General features: G+C 34.3%; 2 protein-coding genes across 3 annotated transcripts; both read left to right on the forward strand.

Moving 5' to 3' along the window:
• The first annotated feature begins 589 nt into the window (after positions 1–589).
• LOC114386623 (cyclic dof factor 1-like) lies at positions 590–4,341 on the forward strand. Its single transcript, XM_028346657.1, has 2 exons — positions 590–1,177; positions 2,872–4,341. The coding sequence occupies exons 1-2, from the start codon at positions 956–958 to the stop codon at positions 4,117–4,119; spliced, it is 1,470 nt and encodes a 489-aa protein (XP_028202458.1). The 5' UTR covers positions 590–955; the 3' UTR covers positions 4,120–4,341.
• An 18,689-nt stretch (positions 4,342–23,030) lies between these two features.
• Positions 23,031–23,905, forward strand: LOC114370857 (probable calcium-binding protein CML30). Of its 2 annotated transcripts, XM_028328265.1 has the most exons (2): positions 23,032–23,245; positions 23,341–23,905. In XM_028328265.1, the coding sequence occupies exons 1-2, from the start codon at positions 23,243–23,245 to the stop codon at positions 23,788–23,790; spliced, it is 453 nt and encodes a 150-aa protein (XP_028184066.1). In that variant the 5' UTR covers positions 23,032–23,242; the 3' UTR covers positions 23,791–23,905. The 2 variants fall into 2 exon arrangements, with proteins under 2 accessions (XP_028184057.1, XP_028184066.1); XM_028328256.1 differs by having other exon boundaries at positions 23,031–23,905.
• Positions 23,906–25,138: the final 1,233 nt, after the last annotated feature.

Below are 25,138 nucleotides of genomic sequence, written 5' to 3' on the forward strand. Positions count from 1 at the left end.
ATATATCATGTAGATATTAACTGAAATCATGGTGTACAAGACCAGCTAATAATTTCTTTCACAAGAGGCGAAATTCTCTCTCAAAATGTGGCTGCATAACCATTAATTGAACTCCATAATGCTAATTAAGCCGGCACCACAACTTCACATTAATTTATCTGTGTTTAATGGTAAAAAAAATATACTAGTGCATAAAATTTTAAAATTAAAAAAACATTTTGTACATGTGAACATATTTCTTTCTTGCATTACTACTTAAAAAGTTAGGAAAGAACAATATAAAATCTAAGAGGATAAAATTTCCTCAAAGAGAAAACAGATATAAAATGGACCAAAAAGAAAAATAGAGCTGAAGCCGAAGCAGAAAAGAATGAAACAAAGAAGGTTAAGGTCAGAAATGAAAGGTTGGATTGTGAGGTTATTTGACTAACAAGAAGGAAGAAGTTGAAGAGTAGTATTGAGGGGATTGACAAAAAGGCAAAAGATGAAAGCAGCTGATGTGGAATGAAAAAGGGGGTGGGACATAGAGCCACTATCTTTATAAGTAACGTGGGGGAATCCAACCGCACACAAAGATCTCATAGGCCACAAGAACTTGTGGCTCACAAATTTTCCCCTTTGCTGAAGTGGCATTCCATTCCAACCTTACTTAATAAACCAGTTCACACCACAACATAATCTTCCCCTCTCTCTCTTTTTTCCTTTTCTCCACTATTCACTATCCATTTTTCGTTGCACACGATGATCAAGTAATCAGAGAGAGCAAAGAAACAAAAACAACACTGCTACCTACACCTACAACATCATCAACAACTTTTATACGTGTGTTTGTATTTTCCCTCATTTTTTTTCTCAAGAAAGAGAAAGAGTCTGAGCCAAAATAGAGAAGAGAGAGAGAAATACTCCTGAAGCTGAGTGGCTGTTAGTTTAGTTACAATTTACTAAGAACACAGGAATGTCTGAGGTTGTTACTAAAGACTCTGCCATAAAGCTGTTTGGTAGAACAATTTCTCTGTCACGCAACAACAACAACAACAACAACAACAACAACAACAACGAGGTTTCTTCTTCTGCTAATGGTTTTTCTTCTGATGAACCTGCTCCTCCTGAAGATTCATCTTCATCTTTTCCACGTGAAGTGAGCTCCACAACGGAACATGAAGCTGGGAGGGATAAGGTATGAACCATGATGGTGTATATTAAAGGGTTGAGTTTGAAATATGAATAGAAAAACAAAATATATATATTATGGAGCTATCTAACTAGAACTAGTGTGTTTTGAAAATTTAAGAGTGACTTTTTTTCAAAAGCTCCTAATTGTTAATGGGTTCGCTCAAATTTTTCATCTTTTTGGTTCCTTGTTATGGGGTCTAGTGAGGCTCACTGAGGCTCACTGCAATTTCCCATGGCTGTTTTTTTTAGAACCTTTTTGTTTGAAAAAGTACACAAAGTGTTTTGCATGATCACAGATGGTTCCTGAAATTATTTACTTTTTTTTCCTTTTTCATTAAATTTTATTTAATATTTTCTTAAGTGGTGGCTACAAGTCATTGTGGGGCACTGTCAGCGAAACTGGATCCAGTTCATTCCCAGAATATAATCTTAAGAATAACGAATAATATTATGTGGTTGGACTTGCTTTGGTTTTTGTCCATGTTATCGGTGAATCAATAATTTTTTTTTTTGCTTTAGACTTTAGTAATCCAAATTCCAAAGAGCTCAGTTTATTCATGTTTGAAAAGTTTGATCCTACCGGTTTGATTTGCAACTTCAAGTTCATTTCTTATTGGATCTATTGCAGCATCTCTGAAGTTCTGTAACCATTTGGATATATGATTTGAAGATTTCTTATTGAATTTCTGGCTCTACCAAACCATAATTGCTTTTCACGCGTTGGACTTCTATTGGATCTAATTTTATTGTAGTTCGACACAGTCCACATTCAATTGCTTATTCTGTTTCCAAACAAGACTTGTCGCACGGAGGAATCCTTTATAGAAGAATATTTTTGTTTTATTTATTGTTGAACTATTTATTCTATACTTTTTAATTTCTTACCTAGACCTTTTAAAAAGAAAATCAAAATTCTTCCATTCAATGTTTTTGATGTAAAACAATTGTATTCAGGACTTAATTTGCTTTTCGCTTTATTACTTCTCCTCCAATGACCATATTCTAGTTTGTTTCTTCTGAAAGCTTCGTCTGATTATACAATTCAACTTCAAGAAATACCATTCCGTATCCCTCTCTTTTCTTCAGAAATTAAGGAAGATTTTCATTATAAAATGTTCTAAATATTCTATTGATTATCTCTAATCTGTATTTTCACATACGCTCTCATTCATCAAACAAAGGTCATATTTAATTAATTAAAACCTGATTAACAAGGAAGTATAAAGCATCTATTTGGCCTCTGTTTTCTCCCCTGTTTTATCTACTTTGCTATAAATCACCTGGAGATTGCAGAAAAAACTTGTTGTGCCTCTAAAACATAACATAATATCAAGAATAACAAACAAATCGATTCCTATCGTCAATTTATGAACACACATAGCAATCTTCTTTGCCACTAAATGATATGAAATAAACCAATTTAGCTTCTCACATTTTTTTTATTTTTGCAATCTCACAATTTTTTTGTAAGCTATATAAACTAGTGAATGGCTTTTATTTTTACACAACATGAGAATACATATTTTTATACAATCAACCAAATTGCAAATCATTCTAAATATAACTTAAATAATTCTTACAAAAATCAAACAATCTTACTATACATCATAAAATATAATTACATCACAGTATAAAAAATCTCTATAATATAAGTAAATCATAAGCTTGTTTAATCTAATTATTGATTATGAATCTCAGGAACCATCAAGGAAAGAACTCACCTCGGCACAAGAAGAAGACGAGGAGGCCTCACATCAAACCATAGAGGAACCAAAATCTCCAACATCATCTTCATGCAATCTTGAGAACCCCAAGACCCCTTCAACAGAAAGAGAAACTTCCATACTGAAATCTTCCAAAACCGGAGACCAAAGCGACGCAACAACAACAAGTCCATCACAGGACAAAACTCTAAAGAAACCAGACAAGGTGCTTCCATGCCCACGCTGCAATAGCATGGACACAAAGTTCTGCTACTACAACAACTACAACGTGAACCAACCGCGCCATTTCTGCAAGAACTGCCAGAGATATTGGACCGCCGGAGGAACCATGAGGAACGTGCCGGTGGGTGCAGGCCGCCGTAAGAACAAGAACACTCCCTCTTCTCTGTCGCATTTTCGCCAGATCATGGTTCCTGAGGGCCTTCAGAACGGATCACTGCACGGTGCTGCTGTTTTGACCTTTGGATCAGACCCTCCCCTTTGTGACTCCATGGCTTCTGTGTTGAGCCTTGCTGAGAAAACAACACAAAATGGTTTTCATTCACCTAATGGGGATGAATATTATGATACTGTTATGGCTTCAACTTTGAGTGAAAGGAGAGACAATGCTACTACTAGTACTAACTCACGTCAAGAATCATTGGATAATCATAAGAGTTATCATCATCATCATCATCATCATCATCATCAAGGTTTCACTCCTCAATTGTGCTTCCCAGGTTCTTCTTCTTCTCCTTGGCCTTATCCATCCAATAACCCTATAATGACTCCTTCAGCTTTTTGCCACCCTGTGCCATTCTACCCTACACAAGCTTTCTGGGGTTCCATGCCACCACCCTCTTGGAGTGTAAACTACCAATCTGCCCCTGGTTCTGGTCCAAATTCACCCACCTTAGGGAAACACTCAAGAGATGGCGATATCTTGTTTAGCACAGACATGGCAGCAAACAACAACAACAACAACACAGTGTTGATCCCAAAGACACTGAGAATTGATGACCCAACTGAAGCTGCTAAGAGCTCAATATGGTCAACACTAGGGATCAAGAATGAGAAGGGAAACTCCCTCAATGGAGGAGGGCTTTTCAAGGCATTTGCATCAAAGGGTAACAGTGATGACAAGAAGAACCACGCGGTGATGGTTGAAGCATCCCCATCACCAGTGTTGCAAGCCAACCCTGCAGCTTTGTCAAGGTCCCTTGTCTTCCATGAGAGGACATAATTGGAACTTTCAAAAAATGTTTCTGAAGTAGGCCATGCAAGTACTTCAAGTCTTCAACTATTATAACCTTGTTCTGGGGTAGTGAATGGTGACATGTTTTTTGCTTTTCTCCATGAGAACTTGTATTATTGACCAACCTTTCTGCAGCATTTGTAGGACAGGAGTTATATATACATATATAGTATAGTTTCCTTCTTGAGCCTGTCAGAGTGAACAGGTGTTTTTTTTCTTCTTTTCTTTCAGTTTTAGAAGACTTGTTGAGTAAATATCTTTGATGTACATGTAAATATTATATATATATATATATATATATATATATATATATATATATATATATATATATATATATATATATATATATATATATATATATATATATATATATATAAGAGACAGCATGAATAACAAGGAGAAAAGACAAACCAAAGCAGATTCTTGGACTAAAATCCAATGGTTTAAGGGTCTTCATCAAAAGCCTGTTATGTTGTTGCTTCTTCTTTCTTCTTTTGTTATGTTTTTAATTTTGAATTTGAGATTCTCTGCATTAATATAGTATAATTTTAGTTCCAAAAGATTGTGACACACTTACATTTATTTCACTGTTTCTTTTTACTGTGTTAGGTCAGTTTCCGCAAGTTTTATTAGATTTAGAATACTAATGTTTGTTTATTTTACATGCTGTTACATACTCGGTGTAACTTTGACTTTTTAATTTGTTATTATCTTATTTTAGCGTACCTTTAATGTTTTGTTGTCAGTTCTGACAAATTTTAAATATCTTGTATCAGCACCAAGCAAGCATTGCTCAATAATGGGTATACAATATAGAAATCCATGATGTGCCAAAGCGATAAAGCACTGATGTGACCTTCGCACGAGTGGAGTCAAACAGCATTTTCTTTATGGTGGCTGAGGACTAAAGACTATATTGATCACTTAATAAAGTTGATAACTACCAATGAAAAAATAATGATTTAAATTTTAAAAAGAGTCTTTAGAATAATTAATTACACTTTAAAAAAGTATCAACACTATCATCTGCGACAAATTCTTGCATCTGATCTAACAATGTAAAAGACAAGGTCATATGTTTATTATCATTCAATAACAAATTATAATTTATAGAATGAGACCCTCACATTTAATCACAACAAAAATGATTTTAAAAATAAATAATTTTAAAACAAAAATGAGACTTAAATTTACTTTTAATCCTTATAATTTCGTGATGATACAATTTTGATCTCATATTTTTAAAATTAAACCATTTTAGTTCATGGTTAGTATGTTGTCAATTTTTTAATGATGAGATAACATTAACATGATAATCTGGTAGAATAATAAATATGTTGATATGGTATTAACATTGTCCTAACATGATACTGAGTGATATGCTGATATTAACAAATTATTAATGTCATATAAATATGTGTTAGTTTGTCATGTTATTTGTATCATAATATATTAATATCATATCATCATTAACGTATCACATCAATGATTTTTGTTACTTAATAAACTTAGAATAATGATATGCATAAAAGCAAAAATTCAAAAACGTCACATAGTAAAATAAAAAACCTAGATGGTAAATTAAACAAAAAACTAAAACTTAACTAAATCCTGTAGCTAGTTTTGTCGTTTCTTCTGGGTAAGTTTTAGTTTTATTTTTTATTTTTATTTCTTTTGAGGATGTCTTATGTCGATATCTTTGTGGGATTGAATGATACAAGATTAACATGAATTCTCTGAAAATTAAGGAAATGGTCGATAGCTGGTCCAACTGTCCAAGTAATGGCATTTGTTGATTTAACACATAAAAAATGTGGTTGAGATTTTAGTCTAATTAACTATTTATATGCAAGGAGTAAAATTATACTAATAATTTTTGCAATTTACAGTTGTGTTGAAAATTGGTTTGCAGTGAACACTCAAACAAATCCTACATCTCAAATGCATCATTAATGTTAATGCCTTGACTCAGGCTCCCCGATCCAATCCCAGGCGTTCTGAGCGGTGGAACCCTTCTAACTAATTAGGAAAAACTCATCCACCCACTAAGGAAAACAATTTTCTGGAGAGTGGGAAAGGCTCAAAAGACCCACACATGGGAAATTAGGATGAACTCACTAAAAACACCATTCTATTTCCATTACAACACCAACATTTTTCACCTTAATTAGTTAACTGAGGAAGTTAAAAATTTGTGAAAGTTTATCTTCACTTTTTTTGGAAATGGCAAGCTGGAGTCACGAAAAAGAAACATGAATCCCAACTAGATTAGCCGTCACTTCTTAAACATCCTCAGCAAGCCAAAATATCAATAAAGAAAACTGGGTATACAAAAAAACATGGAAGAATGTACCAAACTCCATGAACATAGAGGAATCAACAAAATCTATAGTTAAGACGGACTAACCTATTGTGCATATAATCAGATATACAAAAAGAGAAAATGAAACCCCACCAAGTGAAAGAGTTAACTATGAGACCATGGTTAGCTAATTTGTCAGCGGCGCAGGAGTTACCTAATTTATCTCCACTTTAGTTTTTTTTTTATAAAAAAAAATCCTAATTAGAACTTTTTAGTTTTCTAGTGATATTTTAAAATATCTCTACAATTTAATTTCTTAGGTCCATTACAGAACTAATCCTTAGTCAAAGTTTTAGTGATATTTAAAGTTCACTGATTCTATTCAAAGGAGTATTATGTATAAATTTATATTAATCAAACTCATATTTTTCCCAAAAAATTTAATGTGTTTAGGGTTGTGCACAATTCATATATATTTTTCAAAATTCAAAACCGGAATTGATGAACTTTATAAAAATTATTCAATTAATCAAATTATTTTATAAAATGGTTCAGTTTGATTTTTTTATAGGAACAATTTATTTTTTATAGATTAGGTTTAGTTTAATTCAATTATTCACTTTACACTCATATATAGTCCATTTTTTTTTTTTAACCAATATTCCGATTGTTTTCCAAAAACTAAAGGTGACCGAATCACTTTATAATAATGGTTTGGTTACTGAACCATTTTTATAAAATGATTTTGATTTGATTTTGGATAGGTCATAAGTTTGATTTGATTGTACACCCTTATATGTGTTGCTAACTAAGTTAAACTCATTAAATTCTTCACCTTAATCAACGCAGCATAACATCATCTTCACCAGTACTTTTAAAGGAAACAATAAATCTGAAATTGTGGAATAACTTATTCATCTTAAAAGACACCATGACCTCGCCCTCTTCCATTCACTTGCTGCTCACCACTACCTACTTAGCCATCACAAATTCATAATCACGATAAACCCCAAACCAAATTCTCAAAGAATGAAACAATACCATGGGTTTCTTTGCCATAATATTGAAGTCCTTAATAACAAATACTACCTCCCATTTTATTTATAAGAAATATTATAACTTTTTTATAAATAGAATCAAATTAAGATAGTATGTTAGAAGAATATAAATTATAAAAACCCAAAACTTAATATACTACTAGGTACAAAAAGTTGGTTCATCCATGATTCAATAATTTACTTGACTAATTTGATTAATATATACAAATTATATAACTTAAGTATATACAAGTGAACTTAATATCATATATTAGTTTAATAATATATAGGAGTCTTTTTTATTTATATGTTACTCAATTTATTTATTCCTATTTAACATGAGATTTCCTTACATTTTTTTTTACTTATTAGTTATTACATTTGTTACTTCAAAACGTAATTAAGTAGAGTTTATATTTAATATAAATATTTGAATTTATTTGTTTGACAACTAATTTAATTTGTATTTCTACCTCCTAAAATACACAACTGTTCAGATTATATATAGCAAAGCAGAACTCAAAAAGAGAAAAGAAACTTTGTAGGTTTTCACTTGTGTGGATAAACTCGAATAATTGTGACAAAAGTTCAAACATATAGTTGATAGCATCCAAAACAGGAAAAACAACATAAAGCCATCAAACTTTATACGCACCCTCTTTACTTTTTTTCATCTTTTATGTGTGTGAGCCAAGCCAGGTCCGGCTAACGAGAAATCGTTAAAAGCCAACATTTAATTATTATATCTTGTATTTATTTAATTATTTATATGATAGGCAAATGTCACGTTCAGATAATTAACCTACACATGTCACTTAAATATATGAGTCGGGGAATTTAGAAACACATAGATATTTCGTTGTTGCCGTCAAGTTTGGGTGGCCACAAGTTTTAGGCATATATGGTTGTTAAATGTTAAGGGACACTTTGTGTATTGGCATTACTCAGTCTAGCTAGTGGTCCTTAATTAATCTCTCCCTTTTTATGATCTGCTTTTCTGGTTGTTCATTCCTTCTCGATCTTTTATAAGAAAGGGCCTGTTTGGTCCCTATTTCTATCGGCATATCTTGGTTTGGCATCATCAAGTCAGAACAAATAGGGGACATGAGCTTGCCAATTCAGATGTTGAGAAACCAAACAAGATACCTAACTCCTAGGGTCGATTTAGTGATCAAAAGTTGAGATAATACGTATGAAGTCATAACCTTATTCTGATCATTATATATAGTCAAATAAACAAACAAATAAATAATATAATATTTAAGAGAAATGTTAATGATCCTTTCTGCTATTTTTTTTCTAACATTTTATTTATAATTGATTGAAATTTATTAAAATTAAAAGTTATCAATTTTGATAGGTTTTATTTTTTATTTAATGATTATTTCTCTTGATTTGAAAGAGAGATCATGAAAATTTATAATTTTTAATAAATTTTAAGTCAATCATAAAAAGAATGTAAGGGAAAGAGTGTGTGAAAATGTGTTGTTAGCATTTCTCTATGCCTAATATTTTTCTACCTAAATTCTTTTAGGTAAGTTGACCCAAAATGAGATTGAGTATATATAACCGTAAAACAAAGTTTAAGTTTTAGGTCTATCAAAAAAAAATTGTTCTTAATTTTTATATAACAAAAATATCACGTATGAAGACCAAAAATTACATATATTAGCAAATAGGCCCAACATATATAACTCTGTTGTTTAAAAGAAAATAAATTCTCAAAAAACATACAAAGAGTTTATAATTTCACCTGGTAATATTTTATCAAGTATGTGCGTGGCATATCTTTCGTACCATCAAGAGATCGTGAATTTTCGAATTATTTCAAGTGACATTTCTAACCAAATTAAAAAAAATAAATCATATAAGAGCATAAAAAAGATAATTATACTAAACCGGAACTAAATCAAAAGAAACCAAACCGTTTTGAGAAAAAAGCAAACCAAATCCCTCTTTAAAAACATATAAGCCCAAACTAAAAACTAAATTGCTTTTATAAAATACTTGGTTCAATTTTTGAAACAACTGTTTTTTTTTTTCATAGCCCTACTCAAAAACTATAAATTCCTATTAAAAATTTAATAACACTACTAGAAACTGCGAAATAATTTAATCTATTATTTTTACACTAGTTTTTTTTAAAAGAAAAAATGTGTTGGAATATACTATTTGTTTTACTATATTATACGAACCAGAAATAGCGTAAGAATGATAGCGCCATTTTTACGTAAGAATATCTTTTTGTAACTCATTGAATTATTTCCTGTCTCAGCCTGTGCCTAGATGTCCTTATATATACAAACTAGGGCTTAGGTATAGAGTGGAATTGAAGTTGTGCATTTAATATGAAGTAACTTCCGGTTGCTTCACTTACAGGTAAGAACGAAGACTTTTGGAAATTAAGGTATCCTTTTGTTTTTCGGTGCAATAAAGTCTAATAAATTAAAGGCTTCAATTTTTTCTCAGCAAAATTGTGGAAGTGCGCCCTTATTATTTCCCACCCCACAGAGAAAAATACAAGCAAAATGTCCATGCAAGCTTTGCTACTGTTTTGACCCTACCAATACCATTAATAGACAGTGGGGACGCAATAAATTTTCCTTACACTAAAGGGTAAAAAAACAAAAAAACATAGCATTCCCTCGTTTATTTAGAGGTATGGAAGTTGAACATCAACTTGCTTAATGAAACACACACACACAGAATATGGATAATGGAGCTATAGTTAAGAAACTACCCTTATATTTGGATTATAAAAATCAATGGAATAGAATGAAGGGAAATACTAGAGGTAAAAAGATTACTTGAATTTTCCTTAAGCAAAGTTTAAATTTAAATTGTGTATGAAAAAATTACTTTGTTTTACAGTATGAAAAAAATTACTTAAACATACCGTTCAATGGATGTTCATGATTTGAATATAAAAAAATAGTATAAAAAACATATTGATAATTTAGACCAAAGGAAAAAAAAAATTAAAAAGAAACATCATATATACTAATCGTAATCACAAGAGTGAAAGCAGAAGGAACCTAAAAAAATCACAATCCCGTTACATTTATAGCAAAAGACATAAAGATATCATTTTCAGGTAGTGCTTTACATCATTCCTTTTATTTTTACCAATTTTGATCATTAAGTATAATTTCATTTTAGAAAAAATGGGAATGGTGCAAAAGAAATAAATAATACACATGAAGAACAACGGAAACAAATTAGGATGCTACCACATCAACTGGGCTGAGGCCTACTTTGTATCTTTATCAAGCCTATGGGCCTAAAGGAATGATGTACAGTCCTCTTTAGGGATATGCTAGGTGCACCCAGCAATATTGCTGGTGCACCCAGCAATTTTAATGAATGGACCATTTTGCCCTTTAAGTTAAAAATTTAAAAACGCGCTCCTCTTCTCGGAAGACCACTGCTGCTTCTTTTCTTCTTCCATTCCTGTTGATCCTCCGTGACACCGCGAGCCAAGCTTTCATCTTCTTCGCGACACCACGAGCCAAGCTTCTTCTTCTTCTCCGCGAACAGCCTTCGAGGTTAGTCTCCCTAACTCTCCATTGCTTTTACTATCCAGTATTGATTCAGCAGTGGAACCTTAGGATAGTAACCTTAGGGTAGAAGACGAGAGTACGCCGGAAAAAATGACGGAAAAGGCTGACGGCGGAGTCTTCCGGAAGACCCGTTAGGGGTTCTTCCGGAAGTTCCGGGAGAACCTTTTCTGGAAAGTTTCCGGAAGAAGTGTTCTTCCGGAAGTAACCAAACGTCTTCCGGAAGACTCCCAGAAAACCTCTTCTGGGAACTTTCCGGAAGAAGTGGTTCATCCGGAAGAATTCCGGAAGACACGCTCTTCCGGAAGAACTTTCAAATTTCCGGAAGAACCACTTCTTCCGGAAGTGGTTTTTTTTTTTTTTTTTTTTTTGCTTTTTTTTTAAATTTTTTTAAACAGAAATTGTTTTGTTTTTTTTTAAATTAATTATTGTATTTATTTTGGTTATTTTGTTTTTTAGATTTTATGAAAAATGAGGTTTGGGTTTTTGATGTCATGTTTTTTTTATAATTTAAATTGTGTATTTTTACTAAATATTAATTTGTAAATTATTTTTTTTTATAAAAGTAGTTGTGTTTGTTTTTGTTTATTGTTTATTTTTTTAAATTAGTGTTTTTTCTTTAAAAATGAAGTTGTCTATTTTTATAATTAAATTTGTGTGTTTTGGAAGTTTTATAAAAATACTAATTTTTTATAATTAATTATTTTTTTTATTATAAATGAAGTATTTTATTTTCTAAAAAAATTGTGGATGTTTACTAAATAATTTTTTTTACATTAGTTGTTTAATTTTTTTTTAAAATTAAGTTGTGGATGTTTAGTAATGAATTATTTTTATATTAGTTGTGTTTTTTTTTTATAAATGAAGTTGTTTATTTTTTTTTAAAAAAATTAACTTGTGGATGTTTACTAAGTAATTTAGTTGTGTTTTTTTTAGAAATGAAGTTTCTTATTTTTTTTTAAATTAAGAGTTGGATGTTTACTAATTAATTTTTTTTTTACATTAGTTGTGTTTTTTTTATAAATGAAGTTGTTTAATTTTTTTTTTAAATTAAGTTGTGGATGTTTAGTAATGAATTATTTTTATATTAGTTGTGTTTTTTTTATAAATGAAGTTGTTTAATTTTTTAAAAAAAATTAAGTTGTGCATGTTTATTAATAAATTTTTTTTACATTAGTTGTTTTTTTTTTTTATAAATGAAGTTGTTTAATTTTTTTAAAAAAATTAGGTTGTGTATGTTTGAAAATAATTTGATTTAAGTTAGTCTTATTTATTTATAAATAAAGTTGTTTTTTTATAAAGAAAATTGTGTATATTTTAACCGAAAAAAATACGTGTTCGACATGATTTACAGATCATGGCCAGAACACGAGGTTTAGGTCGTGCCATAGGTAGAGTTGTAGGCAAAGATAGACCTGTTGGCGATGTTCCCGAGAGGCGTAGGCCTACTGCCTCAGCCCGTAGGCTACGCGTTCATCAGATGACTACGGAGGGACGTGATATGGCTGAGGACGTCGCTGACATGACTGATGATGTCCCTGAGCAGCCTACAGAGGCACCTGAGATGCTTGCGGATGCACAGGGAGCTGATCGTGCTGACGGATCAGGTGGTGATGATGCTGCAGAGGGATTCCCTGGTGGTCCACGTGACCCGTCAGTGCTCACATCATTTGTCGAGCATGTTGCACATGCCGTGTGGAGTGGACAAGTATTTTAATTTGTTAATTATTTGTCATTGTTTATTTATTTGTTTATGATTAATTTTTTTTAATAATTGTATAATTTGTACTTCAAATCAGGAACGTCCTGATTTGAAGTTAGTGTCACATGGGAGGAAGGTGACACTGATTGGGAGGCCAGTGCCTGAGATTGAAGGCCTGGTGGCTGCCACAGGATTAAGTCCACTGATAGATTGTTCAGTTATTACTGGCGATCCTGGACTTATATCCGTATTTGTGGAGAGGTGGCACAGTGAGACTATCACCTTCCACCTTCCTGTAGGAGAGCTGACGATCACATTGGATGATGTGTCGTCCATCCTACATTTGCCCATCAGTGGCGCCTTGCACAATTTCCATGCTCTCTCTACGGAGGAGGCCAAATTCTTGCTTACGAAGTTGCTGGAAGTGTCTGCCGAGGATGCCAGAGCCGAGACAGCACTCACACATGGAGCATATGTACGATTAGGATGGGTTCGTGACATTTATGAGACCAGATGTCAGGCCCGACGGTGGATTGTCGCAGCTCGCGCTTATCTGCTGCACCTTGTCGGTTGCACTCTTTTTGCTAATAAGAGTGCAACATACGTGCATGTGGTCCACCTTGACGCTTTCCGAGACCTCGCTCATAGTGGTGGTTACGCTTGGGGGGTTTCCGCGCTGGTTCATATGTATGACCAGTTAGATGAGGCTTGTAGGACCACCACCCGACAGCTTGCGGGGTACTTGACGCTACTTCAGGTAAATTTTGTGTTTATTAATATGTTAGGTTCGATTATAATTTAAACATGTTTTTATGTTATGTTAACCTCAATTATTGTGTAGTGCTGGATCTATGAGCACTTCCCTAGTGTGCACCAATGCGTGACTGACGATACATACCAGGAGACGTCCCCACGTGCTTCCCGGTGGTTGACGTCGAAGGCGCACATGAAGGGCATCACAGGAGCACCTTACAGGGCACGTTGTGATGGTTTGACCGTCACAGATGTGTCGTGGTTGCCGTACACTGAGCATCGGGCGGTTAGGGCGTTTCAGGAGATTTCATCATTCCAGGGTCAGCTCAGATGGGGTCCTATGATTGTCACAGTTCGACCGGAGAGGGTGGTACGCCAGTTCGGTTACATCCAGAGCATCCCTCCGCCGCCTGTTAGTGCACGATTGTCACACGATCAGATAGATGACAGGTGGATGGAGTTTGCGGATCACTTACTACCTGCGGGTCAGCTTTGTCTAGTGCCTGGGCAGGTATCTGCGGATTACATGGAGTGATTTTTCCGCATATCTCACCCTTTCATGACACCGACCCAGGCAAGTGACCAGCAGAGGGATGCACCAGCTGTAGACCCTGAGGACTACATACAGCCGCCCAGCCCCCAGGTTCCAGTGACATTTGACCCCCCTCCACATGTGGTAAGATTATTTGCGCGTTTAATGTTTTATGAGTTGTTGTTTATTTTAAATTTCACAATAAATGTTTTTAATGACTTTGACAGGATGATTACGAGGGATATGAGGCGATTGCATAGAGGTTGGAGCGTGTGCTCAACCTTAGGATAGTCACTGCAGGCACAGAGTTATATGACATTATGCAGGACTGTCTGACGATCGCGAGAGAGGGATCCAGTGCTGATGGGACGGTCAGGGCTCGTCAGAGACGCCGCACGGACCATTGATCATTGTATTTATTTTTTGTGTTGTAGTTGACATGAATATTTGTAATTATTACAGTTTTTGTTTAATATAGTTGACGTGTTTTGCACAGTTTATTATTTTATAATATAGTTTATTATTCCGATTGTTTGTTGTCCTTAAATGAAGTTTACGGTTGTTTTAAATTTATTTTTAAAAAAAAGGAACCTATAATCATGAGTTTTGTTTGTAAGAATTATATAAAAAATAAAAGTTTTTAAAATCATTAATAATTCATCATTCATAATTTACACCATTAATATATAAGGTTGTACCAAAAACTAAATGTTTTAAAAAAATTACATGACAATGAAATCGCCATATAAGATACTACAAGGTTGACTTTAAAAAAAAATTGATGTTCAAGTACCCATGTTTGGGATTTTTTTGCGTGGGTGTGCCAGTGCCGTGAGACATGGGAGGGCGGCCATTTGTCATGTTTGGACGTCAAAGAACCCAAAAAAAATAGTCTTGTTCCCCGGTTCCGTCAACTAACACGTCAAAACAAAACCTCAAAATCCAAAAAAATAGGAAATGGACCCTTTTTCCATGTTCAAGTACCCATGTTTGGGATTTTTTTGCGTGGGTGTGCTAGTGCCGTGAGACAATGGAGGGCGGCCATTTGTCATGTTTGGGCATCAAAGAATCCAATAAAAATAGTCCCGTTCCCCGGTTCCGTCAACTAACACGTCAAAACAAAACCTCAAAATCCAAAAAAATAGGAAATGGACCCTTTTTCCATGTTCAAGTACCCATGTTTGGGATTTTTTTGCGTGGGTGTGCCAGTGCCGTGAGACGATGGAGGGCAGCCATTTGTCATGTTTGGACGTCAAAGAACCCAAAAAAATAGTCCCGTTCCCCGTTTTCGTCAACTAACACGTCAAAACAAAGCCTCAAAATCCAAAAAAATAGGAAATGGACCCTTTTTCCATGTTCAAGTACCCATGTTTTGGATTTTTTTGCGTGGGTGTGCCAGTGCCGTGAGACAATGGAGGGTGGCCATTTGTCATGTTTGGACGTCAAAGAACCCAAAAAAAATAGTCTCGTTCCCCGGTTCCGTCAACTAACACGTCAAAACAAAGCCTCAAAATCCAAAAAAATAGGAAATGGACCCTTTTTCCATGTTCAAGTACCCATGTTTGGGATTTTTTTGCGTGGGTGTGCCAGTGCCGTGAGACAATGGAGGGGGGCCATTTGTCATGTTTGGACGTCAAAGAACCCAAAAAAAATAGTCCCGTTCCCCGGTTTCGTCAACTAACACATCAAAACAAAGCCTCAAAATCCAAAAAAATAGGAAATTGACCCTTTTTCCATGTTCAAGTACCCATGTTTGGGATTTTTTTGCGAGGGTGTGTCAGTGCCGTGAGACAATGGAGGGTGGCCATTTGTCATGTTTGGACGTCAAAGAACCCAAAAAAAATAGTCCCGTTCCCCGGTTCCGTCAACTAACACTTCAAAACAAAGCCTCAAAATCCAAAAAATTAGAAAATGGACCCTTTTTCCATGTTCAAATACCCAAGTTTGGGATTTTTTTGCGTGGGTGTGCCAATGCCGTGAGACAATGGAGGGCGGCCATTTGTCATGTTTGGACGTCAAAGAACCCAAAAAAAATAGTCTCGATCCCCGGTTTCTTCAACTAACACGTCAAAACAAAGTCTCAAAATCCAAAAAAATAGGAAATGAACCCTTTTTCCATGTTCAAGTACCCATGTTTGGGATTTTTTTGCGTGGGTGTGCCAGTGCCGTGAGACAATGGGGGGCAGCCATTTGTCATGTTTGGACGTCAAAGAACCCAAAAAAAATAGTCCCGTTCCCCGGTTCCGTCAACTAACACGTCAAAACAAAGCCTCAAAATAAAAAAAAATAGGAAATGGACCCTTTTAACAATTAATTTTTTGGACCACTGAAACAACACATTCAACTTTATTATGGGAATTAAACACGCCGTAAACAGATAAAGGTTACATCAATGAAAAAACAAAAAATTAAACATCACATTCAGTTGTTTAGCGACGTCCCACTGACCTCGTCTTCAACATATTTAGTAAAGACAGCTAAAATTTCTATTGGTCCATATTTTTTCCAGTAGTTAGATTGTACTAACACCTTCAGCAGTTCTTCGTTGGTGATCAGCTCATTTATTTCATATTTTATAACCGTATCTGAATACTCAAACCAAGCTGGTTGCCGAAAAAACAATCGTCTTACCGTTTGTGATTCGTGAATTCCAAGAGGGGGAATCCCTTTAGGTGTAACTTCCTTGATTAAATTCTTCAGTTCATCGATGGTACATGTTGAAGGAATTTGAAATTTCTTAGGATTTTTTCCTGTGAACGCGCATCCAACAAATTTGTTCTGCGGTTGCATGTTCCATTTCCCGTTGTGATACAGGATCGCGTCATGAATACGAGGCATAGTGCGTTCAAGTAAGTTTATTATTCCATCTGGTGTTCTTCCAATGGTGCATAATAACTCAATCGGACCAACACAAGAAAATTGATCATTACACATTAACATTGTGTTGACATCGTAATCATTTATCAATTTGATACACTCAAAGCGAATTTGGTTACTTGTATCGGTGAAGTCAGCCAATGTGTTGTCGCGCTCAAACTGTAATACGCATGCATGTCATTATGTGTTGTCAATTATGACAATGATGTATGCTGCACGCGTAAATGATTTTTGTTGGACCAACAATTTCCTTGCTTAACCAAACGAGTACTTGATAATATTAATTGGTTAGTAACGGGTTACAATAAATTATATCGCATAATGAATACAATTATATAAACAATGCATGTTTAGTCTTCATTTAGGTCTACATAGTGTGTTTTGAATGACATCAAGCTTGTGTATTGTTGCATTCTACTAATATATGGAATTGCCCACTGTTTTGCTTGAGAATAACAATTGCTTGACCACAACAGCGCTGGAGGCGGCAAGAGACAATGGTCTTTCAAATAAACCTGTTGTACATGAACAAACATTATATCATGCGCTGACCGTGCCAAACGAACCAGCGAAGTCATTGCATAATTGTTACACTAACTATATTCAATGTACCTGAACAAAATGATTTCCAAACACGTGACCGACACATATGATGCGGTGGCCAGAAGAGTCAGGTGGTGGTTGACTTCTAAGAGGGAAAAATGTCATGCTTTGTTGTTGGGACAATGATACAAGGATTACGTTATACCGTGAAGCAATCACATATCCCATGTCTGTTATATCTATCCACTTGTCCACACTAACCTCAATGAACCAAACATACACATGTAAGTAATTTAAACATTGTTATTAAAAAAAATTAACCTAAAAACATACCTTTGAAAAGCCATCAACAAGTAGGGACAACTTTAATTGTTCAAATCTCTCTGTGCCACCGAAGAGGTTCATGTACTCATGCGACCACCTGCCAAGTTCTTTAATCAATTCATTATGCACTAACGGCCACGAATCTTCCCCCATACCTAATAAAGCGGCAATGGACCGATATCCACAGTTACCGTCCGCTTTCACATCCACAACGTCACGAATGAAACCTTGAAAGAATGACGCAAATTGATCCAACATCAGGATGATCCTTGTTGGCTGACACAGTTGAGAACATGATACACTTCGTTTCACTGGAGAGTTGCTGCTTTGAACAGAATGAAAAGCATCAACATACTCCCAGTAAGACGGATCACGCTTTGTGGATGTTTGACTTCTTTTCATCGGTTTCTTCGGTGCACCTTTAGTGTTCACCTTTGACGGAGGAGGGCACATAGAGTTATGATCAGGGTATGCAATTTCTCGAAGTTTACTCTTCAGAGTTACTTTGCCAGCCACATCAAGTTCATCAAACCTTTTAGATATGACCTCTATCTCTTCCTTGATGGTGACTTCCGTCTCACATAACCCTTGGTCTGAAAAGTAAAGTCTCCTCCAAAAAAGATGGACTGACTCTAATGGGATGCTGCCAGCAGTATACCTAGAAAGCTCACATGCACAAGGAAGGTCGTGCGTGCTTCTCATCACACAACCACAAGAAGAGAGATTGTTGCCGAGATAACATAGACGGTCAATCTCAGAAGCAATCTGATTTAAAGCATCCCTCGAAACCATCCCAAGAAGCCTCTTGTATAAGGTTTTTTTATATACATGGCCAACTACATGCGTACTGGTTTCAAAGGATGCTTTAATTTCGACGTGTTGCAGCGTGATCATGTGGTTCATGGCATCCCAAACACTACATAGGTCTCCAACACTATTTTGTAGTACTCTTTTGAGAGCCCAATAAGCTGATTCAACCCTACATTTAAAATACACAACAAACATGAAAATATACAACAATTAAATACCATTTAATACTAATCGTTACTAACAAATAAAATCAGTTCTTAATACCTGTTTGTTGTTGTGTTGCCTAGGTGCATAACCTTATTCGTCCATGCTGTAATAAATTTTTTCTTGTGGGGGATAATCCATTTGTCGTTAACATAGTCAATGAACATCGGCCAAGGCGAACAAGCAACTTGAAACTTCTGATGTGACTCATGGAACTCGTGTTCGGACGGACAATCAACCAAAGTACCCCAGCTATCCATTACATAGTCCCACGTATTTTTTTCCTCGATTAAAGATTTGCACTTCGCCTTCACATTCTTATCGATATGAAACCTGCACAACAAATTAGTAGACTCGGGAAACACAGTTTTCACTGCATTCATCAGTGTTAGGTCTCTGTCAGTGACAATAACAAGAGGGAGGCGATCGTGTCTTAAAAATAGGCCTCGAAATCGTTCCAAAGCCCATACAATATTATTAACACGCTCAGCCTCCAGATATGCAAACCCAGCAAAGAATGTCATCGCCGTTGGTGTCACTCCAACAAAGTCAAGTAGTGGGAGTCTGTACCTGTTTGTTTTGTAGGTACTGTCTATAAAAAATACCAGATGACATGCATTACATAACTTTACTGCATCTGGGTGACACCAAAACAGATCACGCACCACAACTTCATCCTTCAATCTATGCCAATGAATCTATTGATCACGTTCGAGAAGCTTCATCAGATGCTGCATTTCGGTATCAGCTTTTCTTATTGAAGAACGATATGCACTTCTTGCAATGTAAATTTGCTTTATCGTGGTGCAACTATCAGCATTGTGTTCCTTCAACGTTACCAAGATGTTTTTCGGTTTCACCATCGACTTTGTCATATCAGCAATAATTTTCTTTTCTTCCTTAGTCAATCGCCCAGCGTATGGATGTCCAACTAAGGACTTCGCCAATTCATGATTATGAATCCCACAGATCAACTTCACCATCCAACCTTCCCCTCCATGCACTGGTTTCCCACGAAGCCTGAAGGGACAACCACATTTCCTACTCCCGGTGTCATTTCTAACGAATTCTTTATTTCTACACTTGTACGTACCACTCCTTTCACACCCAATTAAGAAAAATGAACTTCTTTCTCTGCTACCGGTCTCTGTGTCAGATCTCATAATCACTGCAACAAATCCATTTTCATGGGCAACTGTTCGAGCCCATTGCAAAACATCATCTCGAGTAGCGAATACCTACAACGCAACCCTAACATATTAATTTTCATACAAACCATCAATTCAACCAATGACTCAAATTATCTATGATTACCTGAGATGTATTAAAAGCATTTGAACAATCGACATGTGGTTCATTCACCCCACATTCTTCTTGATTATCATAATCATAATCCATATGAACTTCTTGTGACACCGCAAAGTCATACCTCCATTGATCTGCGTCCATCTTAAGGACATATGCATCATACACAACTATATTAAAATTATCATATAACCACATCCATAAATTGACTACTTATTAACTAACAACTAATACAAATATATTCTAAATTTATAACTACATTATTTACTTAAACTAAACTTATCACTATAATAAACAACTAATAAAACATTTTTGTACCATTATACCTAATTAAATCAATAATTCACAACATATATAAAATAAAATAAAAATAAAAAATATATATATATATATATATATATTATAAAACAGAAATAAATAAAAAGTTAATAATTTAACATTCCGGAAGAACTTCTTCCGGAAGTTACTCAGACCCATTCCAGAAGAAGGTCTTCCGGAAGTGTTTTCCGGAAGCACTTCTTCCGGAAGTTACCTCAGAAATTTCTTCCGGATACACTTTTTTTACTGTTTTTCTTCACTAAAAACTAGCTGGAAAAGGAAAAAAATACTCATAAATGCGTACCTCCGACGAAATAGGAAGAACAGCCACTAACAAAACTTCAAATACGAAACACGGGACCACCAAATCTTCAAATACTTCACGGGACAACCAATGGAAACTGCAAAAGGGACCACCACCGAAACAACAGCAAGCAACCAAAACAGAAGAAACAAAGCAGAGAAGAAACAAGCAGAGAAGAAAGCGCAGTAAAAAGAAGCATGTACGCGTTAATTTAAAGAAAATTACACAAGGGCAAAATCGTCATTACATACGCAGTAAATATTATTTTATTTTTACTTATTATTATAAAATGAAAATTCTTTTTTCTTCATTTTGTTATAAAATAATAATCATTTTTTTTATATATTAACTTTTGTAATAGAAATTAAATGTTATCATAATAAATAATTTATATTTTTAATAAAATTTACGAATTAATTAATTTTTATGGTTTAAAAAACAAATTACAAATATTAGTCATAATTACGTTCACTAATTGTTTATGTATAATAATATTAATTATTTTATAATTTAGTTTATCCATTAAAAGTAAATTATTACAAAATAATTTTTTTTTTTAAAAAGCTAACTTCCGAAAGAAGCTTCTTCCGGAAACTTCCGGAAGAAGGTTCTTCCGGAAACATTTCGGATGACGTTCTTCCGGAAGTAGTTTGTGAGTACTTCCGGAAGTCACAAATTCTTCTTCCGAAAGAAGTTTTTTTCCGGAAACTTTCCGGAAAACCTTTTTCCGGAAATTTTCCAGAAAAACTTCTTCCGGAAGAAGAATTACTGAAGGGCAGTTTCGCTTTCGGAAAGTTTTCGGAAAAAAACTTCTTTCGGAAGAAGAATTACTGAAGGACAGTTTCGCCACTTCACTGTTTGCTGGGTGCCCCAACAATAATGCTGGGTGCACGTAGCAACTCCCTCCTCTTTAGCCTGACCACAAACAAAGATAGAAAGAATGAAGATTCAATCACATTATTAATAGTCATTAAAAATCACATATTAATTCATTGTCCAAAAAGCAAAATTCACATTATTAATTAATATTAGGACCTTGTGCTCATGCTCAGTTTAGGAGATGGAGATCTAGTTCAAGAGAGATCCTGATATATCTAGAAGTGAACCACGACAGTGATTCCCATTGACACGGTTGTGTTGGAGATGTTTACATACACTTTGACGCTCAAGTCAGTAATAATACAACACAAGGTGGAGTGAAGAATGAAATAGAGTTAGTTATTATACCCATGTTTGACATGTTTTATATCATGCTTTAAGATGAAAAAATCAGTTATCCAGCTATGTCCAGCATGACCATCTTCTCATTGTGGCTGAGAAGGCCATTGCGGTAGCCCGAGTATTGAGGAGGTTCTCAGGATAGGTTAGTAGGGATGAAGTCAGAGATTCAACTTTGATAATCCGGATTATACGAGTATCCCGTCTCACTTGATGTTAGGATTACTTTTCCATAACACTTTGCTTTCTCATTCTTATCTTACAGTTTTTTCTTTATGCTTTACACAAGTGTTATTTAGTATGATTCGCATTGCACAAAAGCCACGAAATGATGGTTTATGAAAACACATGTTGATTTATGGAAATTGTGCTAGTGTTATTCTACAGATTTTTTCAAGAAAGAAAAAATTTGTCTTAGCTACGATTTCCTTTAAAAAAGAAGAAAAAGGAATAATTAGGCGGGTAAGTTGCCTACGCTAACTTGTTTAACTTAAGCCATAATTAACACTCAAATTTGAAAAAGAAAAAAGAAAAAAGAAACACGAGTCAATGCAATAGCAATACATGTAACATGTTGAGCCAAAATTTTCAAATTCTTTTTTTTACAAATTTTCAAATTCTAATTGTGAATTGAACACGCCCGATTTAAGTTACACGAGATGAACAATATGCAAAAGTAAAACCGACTTTAATTCTAAATCAAATCATGTCACCTAAAAGCAAGAACAAGAATATTATTCGTGAAGTGACTAGGACATCTTTGTTGGCGTACGAGGCAAAAGCTATTCCCATTTCGTTGGAACTTGTGGTAGAATTTCACTTGTTTGCGTGTTTTTTAAATAACGGCAACTTCGCGTTCATTTTATATATCAGCGTTTTTCTTTGACAAATTAGTATGTTTCCACATACTTTCACGTAACACGTTATGAATAATTGAACCATTAATTAAGAAATTTCAATACTTGTCTTCAGTCATCTTGTTCCCGAGTCTTTTCACATACTTTTCTCAACCGACAAGTCAATATTTTATCTTTGTAAATTCCATAGAAATTCAAGTTGATGAAAAAAAATACTTCTCAGTACACTAGCCATAAAATGTTCTTAAACAAACATTTTCTTTCTTCCGGGAAATCTTGAAGCAAATGTAGTCACTGTACACCTTCACCCTTGTATCACGTTTGAGGTTGACTCTTATACTTGAAGCTCAGACAGAACGAGTCAATGCATTTTTTTTCTTTCTATAAATTGAAATTGATTCACATACAAATTGGTTCAGTGTAATCTTCCCCTAGTCTAGATATCAAATATCAATATGGAGAAGAAAAATGGTAATACAATCCTATTTTTTCTCTCTTTATGTCTTGGAATTCTAACATGGAACGTTAGAATAAAGGGTTTCTTGTCTTTTTTGTTTTACTTCAAGGTTGTGTTCATTTATGTCTCTCAAACATGGAAGGCATGGACCAAAACTAGAGTTAATAACTCAAATTGTGAACATGTGAAGCAGAGTTTGGACTACATTGAGAGAAGTGCAAGAGTGAGCAAAGAAGACGTAGTTCTGGTGATGGAAAAGCTGGGAATCAATGCTGAATTATGTGATGATGGGATAGAGGAGTTTGGTTTAAAAATTATTGGGGAATTGTTTGATGATGAGGATGTTAACTTGTCAGAGGTAGAGCAAGCCTTTGATGTGTTTGACCAAAACAAAGATGGGTTTATAGAGGCAAGAGAATTGCAAAGGATCTTATCCTGTTTGGGGTTAGGGAAAGACTTGATGGAATGTGAAGAAATGGTTAATGCAATTGATCAAAACGGAGATGAACTAATTGATCGCAATGAGTTTTTTAGGATTATGGAACAGTGTTTTGGGTGAAATTTTCTCCATATGCTAGCTATCTTAATTTCTGTTGCCTTTACAAGCTATCTAATATTTCATGTACTTTCTATGATTTTTCATTTTTAATGAAAAAATATACTTTCTATGATTATAATTGTGAATCAAGTATCATTGCTACTTAGTTATCAAGCTCATTAGATTCTGTTTCTAAACCTATTTTTATGTGTAATGCGTCTCTTCTACTTGCTCTACTCGTGCCTATTTTGAAAACTTCGTATTATCTAACACAATCTCAAGTAATTGCATTGTCTGTGTTCTTCAACAATTAGTATTAACGCACACATCAGGGCCAGGATTAGGCCTAGGCTAGAGGAATGACGACCCAGGGCCCTTAACTGGAAGGGATCCCAAAAAACTATAGTTATGGAATACATTGAAACCATTGTCTCCTGTCATATGACTATTTTTTATATCTAAATTAAAATGACATGAGATGTATACTTTCTTATTCTTTTTTTTTTTCTAAGATTGCATTTATAAATTCATGTTAAAAAATCTTTAACTCGTTATGACATATAAACATGTAAGAAGAATGCCGGAAGACTCTCTCTTACCCTCTTCTTGTAATATTCTTTCTATGATGTACTCTTTTTATATTTACTTGAATTATCTTAATTTTTTTGTAATCATCATAATTTAGGGTCTTTGATTTCTCAGTGAAATATCAAGGTATCCTCACAAACTTTAATCTTTTGAGTTAACTATGAGATTAATCTTCAATTTAGAGAATCATACTTAAAGTTTGTCGTTTCTCTTTAAGAGTGTATTTTTTAAGATCAAATCAAAATTTTCTTTGACAGTTTACAGATGAAAGACATTACCATAATTTTATTAATATATAATATAGTGATATAGGTGTATAACAATTTTGTTTTTTTTTTCTTTTTATCTAGGAGATAGGAAAGGGGATGAAAGGTATATTATTAGGGTTCAAATTCTACTCTTTTTTTTGGTACAGTAGGAATTCAAACTCTACTATGAATAGCTAAAACATTAATAGAACAAAAATTATAATTATTATTTACTTAAACTAATTTTTTTTATCTTAAACTATGTTCTCAAGTTAAAAAATGAAAGACATGTAAGATAAGTTTATCCAGTTATAAATATTGCACATTATTAATACATAGTATCGTGATATAGGTGTAAAAAAAATTTGTTTATTTTTTCTTTTTATCTAGGGACGGGAGATAGGAAAAGGGATTAAAGCTATTTTATTACGGCTCGAACTCTACTACTCTACCTATGGGGATGCAGAAGCTGTAGGAGTGGTTTTCATTCTAATCAGGGTGATTTGGACATTTGGTACAAGAGTAGTCAGTGG

The sequence above is a fragment of the Glycine soja genome, chromosome 2 (assembly GCF_004193775.1).
Source record: "Glycine soja cultivar W05 chromosome 2, ASM419377v2, whole genome shotgun sequence".
In the NCBI taxonomy this organism is placed as follows: domain Eukaryota; kingdom Viridiplantae; phylum Streptophyta; class Magnoliopsida; order Fabales; family Fabaceae; genus Glycine; species Glycine soja.

Excerpts from the sequence above, each read along its gene's own strand:
- LOC114386623 (XM_028346657.1), top strand. The coding sequence starts at position 956 with ATGTCTGAGGTTGTTACTAAAGACTCTGCCATAAAGCTGTTTGGTAGA. Across the intron at positions 1,178-2,871 it reads ATGAAGCTGGGAGGGATAAG|GAACCATCAAGGAAAGAACT; the intron begins GTATGAACCATG and ends TATGAATCTCAG.
- LOC114370857 (XM_028328256.1), top strand. The coding sequence starts at position 23,230 with ATGGAGAAGAAAAATGGTAATACAATCCTATTTTTTCTCTCTTTATGT.